This window comes from Miscanthus floridulus, chromosome 10, assembly GCF_019320115.1.
Source record: "Miscanthus floridulus cultivar M001 chromosome 10, ASM1932011v1, whole genome shotgun sequence".
NCBI classification, from domain to species: domain Eukaryota; kingdom Viridiplantae; phylum Streptophyta; class Magnoliopsida; order Poales; family Poaceae; genus Miscanthus; species Miscanthus floridulus.
In genome coordinates, this window is record NC_089589.1 from 84943460 (window position 1) to 84954633 (window position 11174).

The 11174-nt window shown below is 58.5% G+C and overlaps 1 protein-coding gene across 1 annotated transcript; it reads left to right on the forward strand.

Moving 5' to 3' along the window:
- Positions 1 to 10432: 10432 nt before the first annotated feature.
- Positions 10433 to 10972, forward strand: LOC136488974 (uncharacterized mitochondrial protein AtMg00810-like). Its single transcript, XM_066485740.1, has one exon. It carries the CDS (start codon positions 10433 to 10435, stop codon positions 10970 to 10972), a length of 540 nt encoding a protein of 179 aa, XP_066341837.1.
- The last annotated feature ends 202 nt before the right edge of the window (positions 10973 to 11174 follow it).

Consider the following 11174-nt stretch of genomic DNA (forward strand, 5'->3'; position numbering starts at 1 on the left):
TACACCGCAAGACATCTAGAAGATCTGATGGGATAATATAGATATTGTAATCCAAATAGAATACCTACTATATAGCTGACTAGAAAACTTTCATTGTAATCCTATCCCTCTAGAGTACATAAGATGGGGCAGGGGTCCCTGAGTCGGCAAGGGCCAATCAAGACCCTGGGCTTAGCTTAGAGTTACATCAGATCATAATATACAATCCACCAAAGATACAGGGCATAGGGTATTACGTCAAGCTGATGGTCTGAACCTGCCTAAATCATTGTCTCTACGTCTTGTGTCACCATCTAGTTCGTATCTCGCGCACCTCTACTTATTCATCTATTATCATCGGCATATCCCTCGATAGGCTGCCAGCCATATTTCGTCGACAGATATTTTGGCTTTAGTTTGTCAATGGAGAGCACCAGCAAAAACGTGAGCCCGATGCACAACCTTCTCCGATCACCACCTTCACCTCTCGTGCCAAAAATGCGAGTCCGGCGCCAAAGCAGCTAGGATTCGTGCCAGAAAAAATACCACAGTGGCAGCTCTATGTGTGTCGTGCTGATGTTGGGCTGGCCCAGCGAACCAAGTAGGGCAGAGCATATTTCTAGCTCCGCCATGGGATATATAGGAATGAGCAGCTAGATGCACAGCGACTGCAGAGAAGTCATTTTGGTCGACTTCAGAGGATCTTGTTCCCCATCCTGGTGCACGCACAGGCGAGGTGAACGCCACTAGATGGTGCCAAAGCTCTGTGCCCGATCGGCGAAGGCAGCCACGAGCGCTCATGTTCAAATGCATCCGGGAACGACTGAAACCCAAACTTGGTTCGTACATAACCCACAATACAAGCTGCACCAGATCACGACGCTATGAGAAAGTTTATAGAGCTATGAGAGTTCTTCAGCATTGCTTATAGGAGTTTGGTCTAAAACAGCTGGGTTTGGATGATTAGGGGCTTCAAAAGAGGGTACATGAAACTGTTAGTAAGTCTTGTTCATAGGATGCTTTAGTTTCAGTTTGCATGTTTCCTATTCTTAAGCATTGCATGCGCACGAGCACTGACATGTGGTTGCCGTGCGCGTAGGAGGGCATGGCGAGAATAGCTCGCATGTTCCTGGGCTGAGCGACGTTCTAGCGGCATCGTGGGCATGGGGATGGACGTGCCTGTTGATATGCTGCTGCTCTCTGCCCCTCACCGATGGGAGGTTGTACGTGTGGACGATCGGTGGGCGTGGTTTGAAGGCTGATTAGTGGTGAGGAGCCAGCGATCGTGAGAGGAGGAAGAACGAGGTGGCGGCTAGGGTTGGACTCCCGGCTCCCTTCAGGAAGCCGGAAACAATATGTTTCTGCTTAAACAGATCCAATTGTCTTTACAACCATATATCGCTTCTCCTTTCCAAAAATAGAAATATGTTTCTAATAATAATAATAGTTCTCTAATAATAGGAAACGTCCTGGGCCGTGAGGCCTTCTCCTGCATGTGCCTGCTAGCCACGAGCAGCCCTCCTCTGATATTGAACTCCCGTCATAACATATCTCCCCGCCTCAGCAAACAGCTCGTCCTCGAGCTGCACATCCGGGTAGAGAGTCTTGAAGTCGTCCAGGTGCTCCCAGGTGGCGTCATCCTCCGAAAGGCCTTGCCACTTGACGAGGATGCGCCACATGCCGTGACGGAGCTGGGCGCGCAGGACCTGCGTAGGGGCTGGCAGCAGTCGCCCGTCCTGAACCGGTGGCAGCACGGCCGGTGTTGATGGTGGCGAGCCGGCGTAGTTGTAAGGCTTTAACAGCCCCACATGGAAGACGTCATGCAGGCGCGCGTCCGCGGGGAGTCGGAGACGATAAGCCACCTGCCCGATGCGCTCGACGATCTGCAACGGCCCGGCGTAGCGTGGGCGCAACTTGCCCTTGGACGGCGAAGCGAGCGCATGGGTGGGTCGGTGGAGAAGTCAGAGCAGCACCCATGCGCCCACGTCGAACTCCACCTCGCGATGGTGCTCATCGTAGTGGCGCTTGGCGTACTGCTGGGCCTGAAGAAGACGCTCGCGAACCTCCTCCAGGAACGTGTCGCGGTCCCGCAGCATGGCGTCCACCGCCTCTGTCTGGGCCGCCCCGGCGTGGTGTGGCAGGAGGGGTGGCGGGGGTCGGCCGTACACAACCTCGAACGGCGACGCTCGGAGCACCGTGTGGTACGAGGTGTTGTAGCAGTACTCCGCCCAGGAGAGCTAGTTGACCCACGAGCGAGGCCGATCACCTGTTGCACAGCGCAAGTACATCACGATGATCTTGTTGACGACCTCGGACTGGCCATCCATTTGGGGGTGAAAGGCCGTACTGAGCCGCTGCTTGACACCTGCACATTTAAAGAGATCACGCCAGAGATTGCTGGTGAAGACTGGGTTGCGATCGCTGATGATGGAGCTGGGGAAACCGTGCAGGCGCACGATCCCGTCAAAGAAGGCACGGGCGACGGAGGTGGCGGTGTAGGGGTGGCTGAGCGTGATGAAGTGGGCGTACTTCGAGAAGCGGTCCACCACCGTCAGGACCACAGACTTGCCGTGCACCTTCGGTAGCCCCTCAATGAAGTCCATGGAGATACGCCCAGATCTACGACGGAACGTCCAAAGGCTGAAGGAGGCCGGCCGGCTGTGTGGTCGGTGTCTTGTTCCGCTGGCACACGTCGCAGGAGCGGACGAAGTCGTGCACCAGCTGGTGGTCGCCGGGGATGTAGAAGTCCGCGCGGAGGCGCACAAGGGTTTTCTGGACCCCCTCGTGTCCAGCTGAGTGAGCTAGGTTCACCACCTGGTGGCGCAAGTCGTCGGTGGCAGGCACGTAGATGCGCTTGCCATGGAGGAGGAAACCATCGGCGGCTGCCCACGGCTCGCCCAGAGACGCAGCCTCCAGCTGCTGCAGCAGGTCACGTGCGACTAGGTCGGCCACGGTGGCGCGGCAGATGTCGGCATAGAGGTCGAAGGAGGGCCCCGAGAGGGCACAAAGCGCCACAGTCTCCTCGTCGCGGCGGGACAGCGCGTCGGCCGCCGAGTTGAGCCGCTCGGGGCGGTACTCGACGGTGAAGTCAAACCCAAACAGCTTGCTGAGCCACTGGTGCTGAGGCACGGTGGACAGCCGCTGGTCCAGGAGGAACTTCAGGCTGTAGTGGTCGGTGCGGACGAGGAACCGACGCCCCCACAAGTACGGGCGCCAGTGCCAGACGGCTTGCACCAGCCCGATGAGCTCGCCCTCGTAGGCCACCAGCTTGACATGGCGGGAGGCAAAGGGTCGACTGAAGAAAGCCAGGGGTCCCCCCCTGGTGTAGAACGGCGCCAAAGCCGGTGCAGGACGCATCGCAGTCGACCACGAACTGGCGCTCGAAGTCGGGCATCTATAGAACCGGCGCCGACGAGAGCGCCCGCTTCAGGGCAGCAAAGGCCTCGTCCACCTCCGCCATCCAGACAAACACCTCCTTCTGCAGGAGACGTGTGAGTGGTGCCACGATGGAGCCAAAGTCGCGGATGAACTTCCTATAGTAGCCGGCGAGGCCCAGGAAGCCACGCACCCCGCGTGGAGAGCGCGGTAGCGGCCACAAGGCGACCGCGGCCACCTTGTCGCTGTCCATGGCGACACTGTCGGCGTTGATGATGTGGCCGAGGTAGGCGACGGAGAGGGCCCTGAAGGAGCACTTCAACCTCTTCAGAAAGAGGCCGTGGGCTCGTAGGGCGGTGAAGACGAGGCCGACATGCTGCAGGTGCTCAGACCACGATGTGTTGTAGATCAAAATGTCGTTGAAGAAAACCAGCACGAACCTATGGAGGAAGGGGCGGAGCACGTCGTTCATCAACACCTGAAATGTCACAGGGGCATTGGAGAGCCCAAACGGCATCACCAGGAACTCGAAGTGGCCACGGTGGGTGCGGAATGCTGTCTTCTCGATGTCCACCGGGTGCATGTGCACCTGGTGGTACCCCGAGCGGAGGTCGAGCTTGGTGAAGTACTTGGCCCCATGGAGCTCATCGAGGAGCTCATCAACCACCGGGATCGGGAACTTGTCCTTGGATGTACAGTCATTGAGCGCGCGGTAGTCGATGCAGAAGCGCCATGACCCATCCGCCTTCTTGATGAGGAGCACGGGTGCCGAGAATGGAGAAGTACTGGGGTGGATGATGCCCTGCTCTAGCATGGCGGCGCACTACCGCTCGAGCTCATCCTTCTACAATTGAGGGTACCGGTACGGCCGCACTGCCACCGGCGTGGTCCTGGGCAGTAGGTGTATGCGGTGGTCATAGGGGCGGGCTAGTGGAAGGCCACATGGTGTGTCGAAGACAGCGTCGTGCTGAAGTAGGAGCTCGTCTAGCAGCGGGTGGTGCGGGTCCGAAGTGACCGCTGTTGGGAGGCGCGCCCGGGGTGCCCACACACCGCCACATGACGCGGCGGCCCTCATGCAGGAAGGACACGGTGAGCCCCTCAAAGTCCTAGGTGAGGGGGCCCAGCGTGCTAAGGAAGTCGACGCCGAGGATGAAGTCGAAGCAGCCGAGCGCGAGGACGACGCAGGTGATGGAGAAAGGCACCCCGCAGATGTTGATGGGCACGTCGCGTGCGATGCCTTCACACGGCACGCGCTCGCCATTGGCCACCGTAATGCAAAGCTGGTTGCCCCCCTGAGGAGTGAGACCAAGGCGTCGCATGGCTGCGCCCTAGAGGAAGGTGTGGGTGGAGCCGGTGTCCAGGAGGGCGAGGAGGCGCTCGCCCTTGATCGTCATGGGCAAGAGCATAGTGTGGAACGTCCTGATGCCTGCAAGAGCGTGTATAGAAACCACAAGAGCATGAGCGTGAGCATCCACTGCGGCAGCGGTGTCTTCGGGCAAGGCCACGGCCACATCATTGGCTGCCCCCTCCTCGTCATCGTTGAGGAAGTCGTCCGCCTCCAGGAAGAACAGGCGGGGGCACATGTGCCCACGCACGTACTGCTTGTCGCAGTTGTAGCAGAGGCCCTGACGACGGCGTTCCTGCATCTCGGCCGGCGAGAGGCGATGGTACGGCCGCACGGGTGCCGCCGGGGCTGCTACGCCCGGTGCTGCAGCGGCGATTGCGGGCGGCGTAGGCAGCGCTGGTGCTCCAGCCGAGGCCGTGGTCGCAGCCGCCCCCTGTTGGCGTGGGGGAAGGGCTGGCCACGGGGGAGGGTGGGTGCCGCGCTGCTGAGGGGGTGCTGCCATGGCCAGAGCCCATGTCTCAAAGGCATGGGCGAGGAACATGGCTGTCTGGAGGTCGGGTGGGGCGCGCATCGCGACGTCGACCCGAATGTGTTCCGGGAGGCTGTCGACGAAGAGCTCTGCCTTTTGGCATGTGGAGATGTCCCTAGAGTGCGCCAGCACCATTTGGAAGCGATGCGCAAACTCCTGGACCATGGAGTGGAAGGGAAGGCACCCCAACTCAGCCAGCCGCGAGCCGTATATAGGCGGTCCAAAGCAAAAACAGCAAAGTTCCTTGAAGCGCTCCCAGGACGGCATGCCCTCGTCCAACAGGAGGGCGTAGTACCATGTCTAAGCGGCGCCGATGAGGTGGTAGGAGGCCATCCACGTCCGCTGCTCCACCGGAGTGCGCTGGCCCAAGAAGAATTGTTCACAGTGTGTGAGCCAATTCAGCGGGTCAACCGAGCTGTCGTACATCGCGAAGTCGATCTTGTAGGTCCGAGGCTGGAAAGGCGCCGCACCGAACATCACGGGAGCAGCAGCCGAGGGCACCCCACCGAGCGCTAGAGCTGCAGCTGGCGCAGACCAGAAGGTGGAGCCATGGAAGATTGGGCCATCAACGCCGCCATAGAGCATTCCCGACGCTGGAACGCCCCCATGGCCAAAGCCCGCTGTGATGTGAGGGGTTGAATGGACCGACGGGTGCCCCGGCGCGGAGGAGTAGACCGGCGGTGCGATGTCAGTGGACGGCGAGTGGGGGAACTGGATCTCCTAGATGGGAATGCTGTCTTGGGGAGCCACCGGTGCTGGCACGGTGGTGTGCGTTGTGCTATCCTACGACATCCCGTAGGTGTAGACGGCGCCCGAGGCGGGCGAAGGCAGCTGCTGCTGTGGGTTGGGCCCGCGGCGGCTGCTATGGTTTAGGCGCCGGCGGTAGCTGCGGCTACGGGTGAGTCGGCGCCACGCCTGGCTACGGTCCCAAGAGGAATGCGTGGACGTCGGCCATCATCCTGCCGAGGTCGATGACGGCTGTGGTGAGCTGCTCGTTGGTCATCACCCCCACGGCGGAGGAGGAAGCCCCGGCGGCCAGCGGCAGCGATCCCGCATGCAGAGATGTTTGCGGAATCAGTGCGGACAGGATCGGCACGGACATGTTGGGGTCCGGCGACAGTGCGGTTGAAGCGGGCAGTGGCAGTGACATCGGATCGAAGGTGGCTGATACCAGGTTGATATGCTGCTGCTCTCTGCCCCTCACCGATCGGAGGTTGTACGTGTGGATGATCGGTGGGCATGGTTTGAAGTCTGATCGGCGGCGAGGAGCCAGCGATCGTGAGAGGAGGAAGAACGAGGTGGCGGCTAGGGTTGGACTCCCGGCTCCCTTCAGGAAGCTGGAAACAATATGTTTCTGCTTAAACCGATCCAATTGTCTTTACAACCATATATTGCTTCTCCTTTCTAAAAATAGAAATACGTTTCTAATAATAATAATAGTTCTCTAATAATAGGAAATGTCCTGGGCCATGAGGCCTTCTCCTGCATGCACTTGCTAGCCACGTGCAGCCCTCCTCTGATATTGAACTCCCATCATAACACCTGTAATGTGGTGTGCAGCTGGCCGCTGCCTGCCTCTACTTTGTACTTGCACAGAATAAAAGGGGAATAGAAAGAACAGAAAAGCTGCCTGTTGTTTGTAGCACCAAACCTCCTGTGTTCCAAGTGTTCACGTTGAGTTTGAGTGTGTTCTGTGTTCATGACTTCGATCATGAGCTCGCCAGCCGTCAAGAACGTCGGGCGAGAACCAACAATTGGCATCAGAGCTGTGAGAGAGGGACCTACGACATCATGTCGACAAAGCCGAGCGGACACTCGCCGCCATCGATGGACAAGAAGGCGAAGAAGGCCAGCGGATCCGGTGGCAAGTCCCCACCGCGCGACCCTTCTCGTAGCCGCTCACTGCGTCACTCTCAGGCTCCACGCCGTTCGCGCACTCGACATCCACGTGAGGTCGTCGTCGAGCGCATCGTCCAGGAAGGCAGCGGCAACTGTCCATAGTTGGAGAAGAACAACTACCACGAGTGGTCGCTGCGAATGCAACTGAAAATGCAAGCGCGCCACCTGTGGGGCACCGTCGAGTACGACGATGTGGACTACGACGACGACCGCGCCACACTAGACGCCATCTGCAGTGGTGTTCTGGCGGAGTACATCCCCATCCTAGTGGCCAAGTAGTCCACGAGGGAGGCCATCAAGACCCTCTGCATCGGCGACGAGCGGGTGCGGAAGGTGACCACGCAGAACCTGTGCGCCGAGTACGAGTCCATCGTGCTCTGGGAAGGCGAGGCGATCGAAGACTTCACCTTGTGCCTCACTAAGATCATACATTGCCTCGCCACCCTTAGCGACCCGGAGCCGAATGCCAAAGTGGTGGCCAAGTATCTGCACGTCGTCCGCCACGGTACAAGCAGCTGGCAATCTCAATTGAAACCTAGCTTGACATTTCCCAAATGTCCATTGAGGAAGTGACCGGAAGGCTCAAGGTGGCCGACGACGTCGAGCCTGCCCCTGCACACACCACGAATGGCAAACTGCTCCTTATGGAGGAGCAGTGGGTTGAGAAGTACAAGAAGCAGGAGCATGGCCATGGCAGTTCTAGCTCGGGAGGAGGCGGTCACGGCAAGGGATGTGGCCATGGCAAGCCACGTGCCCGCGGCGGCAACAACAGCAGCGACGGGCGTGCCGCGTCGAATATGGCTCGTGCTAGACCAGATGATGAGTGCGAACGCTGTGGCAAGAAAGGCCATTGGGCCCAAAATTGTCGTGGCAAGCTCAAGGTGCAGGAACAGGCCCATGTGGCCTAGGACGACGAGTCCACTCTGCTCCTTGCGATGGACTACGAGCTGGAGGAGGGGATTTATCCCTGAATCGAGCAGCCGCCACCTACGGAGCTGAGTCCGGCGATTCTGCCACTAATCCGCGCCAATGGGCAACCCCACCTTGTTGAGAAGAAGTTGTACGCCGCCTTCGACGAGTCCGGTGACCGGGACCTAAAGCGATGGGTCCTGGACACTAGCGCGTCGAACCACATGTTCGAGGCACGAGCAGCCTTCTCTAGCCTCGACGTCGGCGTCATAGGCTCTGTGCGGTTGGGTGATGGCTCCGTCGCCCACATCGAGGGGATCGGCACCGTCCTCTTCTCCTGCAAGACCGGGGAGCACCGCGCCATCACCAACGTCTACTACCTGCCCGCCTCACCGCCAACATTATCTCCGTCGGGTAGCTCAACGAGACTGGCTACTAGGTGCTGGTTGAAGGTGGGGTGATGCGGGTGCACGATGAGGAGCGTCGGCTGCTAGCCAAAATCCATCGCAACCCAGGTCGGCTCTATGTGCTGGATGTCGACATTGCACAGCCGGTCTGCCTGGCTACACGTGGAGAAGAAGAAGCCTGGGTCTGGCATGCCTAGTTCGAACACCTGCACTTTGCCATGTTGCGCAAGATGGGTAGGGATGGCCTTGTCCATGGCATGCCCCTACTGACCCAAGTGGAGCAGGTGTGTGACGCCTACCTCGCCAGCAAGCATCGTCGGGCACCGTTTCCGCAGCAGGTGCAAAGGCGCTCGACGGAGGTGCTGTAGCTACTCCATGGCGACATCTGTGGCCCCATCTCGCCACAAACTCCAAGCAGCAAGCGGTACTTCTTACTGCTTGTTGATGATTACTCACGGTACATGTGGCTCTCGCTACTGCCCACCAAGGATACGGCCGCGATGGCGATCAAGCGCGTTCAGGCGGCGGCTGAACGCAAGAGTGGCAAGAAGCTGCTGGCTCTGCGTACTGACCATGGTGGGGAGTTCACCGCGGCCAACTTCATCGACTACTGTACCGAGCTTGGGGTACATCATCAACTCACGGCGCCGTATTCGCCGCAACAAAATGGTGTCATGGAATGGTAGAACCAATCCGTCGTCGGGACTGCACGCAGCATGCTCAAGGCGAAGGGGCTCCCCAGTGAGTTCTGGGGCAAGGCGGTCACCACGGCCATCTACCTGCTGAACCGTTCCTCGTCCAAGAGTGTGGGTGGTAAGACTCCCTACGAGCTCTAGACTGGCAGCGTCCCTATCGTTCAGCACCTGCGCATGTTTGGCTCCATCGCGCACATGAAGGTGATGGCACCGAACCAGAGGAAGCTGGATGACAGGAGCAAGCGTACCATCTTCGTCGGCTACGAACTGGGATCCAAGGCATATTGGGTGTATGACCTGGTGGCATGGCGCGTGCACATCAGCCACGACGTGGTGTTTGAGGAGGAGGCATAGTGGTCCTAGGCCGAGGGCCAGCGAAGTGAGGCGGCTAACTTTGTCATCGAGGATCTGACGCCATCCAAGATCATCACCACTACAACGACGACGAGGACGAGTACATCGACCGAAGCTGCCTCTACTTCCTTAGGCTCGCCAGCGCTGTCTGCCCACGCCTCGCCAGTGCATGGCGCTGGGAGCGCGACACCGAGGGCGGACATGCAGCTGGATGCGGACCCGATTGAGTTCGTGACGCCACCAGGAGCCAGTGCATCACAGCACCTAGACGCGGACCACGACAGCGATGCCCCTGCCCAGTACCGCAACATCGACAACGTCCTCGGGTAGACCACTCCACCGGGCTTCGCTGCGTGGGAGCTGGAGGAGCAGCTCCTACTGGCAAGCGAGGCTGAGCCGACGATGTTTGTAGAGGCGCTGAAGCACAAGAACTGGCGCCATGCCATGCTCGATGAGTTCACCTCCATCGAGGCGAATGACACTTGGAGGCTCGTCGATCCAATCCCTGGAGTGCGCCCGATCGGTCTTAAATGGGTGTACAAGACGAAGAGGGATGAAGCCGGGCTTGTCACCAAGTTCAAGGCTCGGCTCATCGCTAAGGGGTACGTGCAGCGCCAGGGGATCGATTTCGATGAGGTTTTTGCCCTGGTAGCGCACCTGGAATCTGTGAGGCCGTTGCTGGCACTTGCTGCAAGTGAAGGGTGGGCAGTCCACCACATGGACGTCAAGTCCGCTTTCCTAAATGGGGAGCTACTCGAGGATGTCTATGTTCAGCAGCCGCCAAGGTTCATGGTGAAAGGCCAAGAGACGAAGGTGCTGCACCTAATCAAGGCCCTCTACGGACTCCGCCAAGCGCCTAGAGCCTAGTACTCCAAGCTTGACGAGTCCCTGATCAAGCTCGGCTTCAGGCGCAGCACGTTCGAGCATGCGGTCTACCTCCATGGTGTGGGCACGATGCCTCATCGTGGGAGTCTATGTGGATGATCTGGTAATCATCGGAGGGGATCCACATGACATCAGCACCTTCAAGGAGGAAATGAAGGCGACATTCAAGATGAGTGATCTTGGGCTCCTGCACTACTACCTCGGGCTAGAGGTGAAGCAGTCAAGGAGCGGCATCACGATATGCCAGAGCGCCTATGCTGCAAAGATCCTAGAAGGTGCCGGTCTGATAGGATGTAATCCAAGCCTCACTCCCATGGAGTCAAGGCTTAAGCTCAGTAAGTCTAGCTCTACCCCTGCTGTTGATCCCACATCTTACAGAAGCATTGTGGGCTCTCTTCGTTACTTGATGAATTCAAGGCTGGATTTGGCATACTCGGTGGGGTATCTCTATAGATTCATGGAGAGTCCTACTATTGAGCACATGGTGGCCATCAAGAGAGTGTTGAGTGATCTGGTCGGTGATCTTGACACAAGGAAGAGCACCACTGGTGTCCTCTTCTTCCTAGGTTCTAGTCTCATCACCTGGCAATCCTAGAAGCAAAGAGTGGTGGCCTTATCCTCATGTGAAGCTGAATACATCACCGCTACTACAGTAGCTTGCCAAGGTGTCTGGCTGGCTCGGCTGCTCGCTGAACTCAAGGGTGAGAAGGTCAGGAGCATCACACTGAAGATGGACAGTGAGTCTGCAATTCAGCTAAGTAAAAACCCAGTCTTTCATGACCATAGCAAACACATAG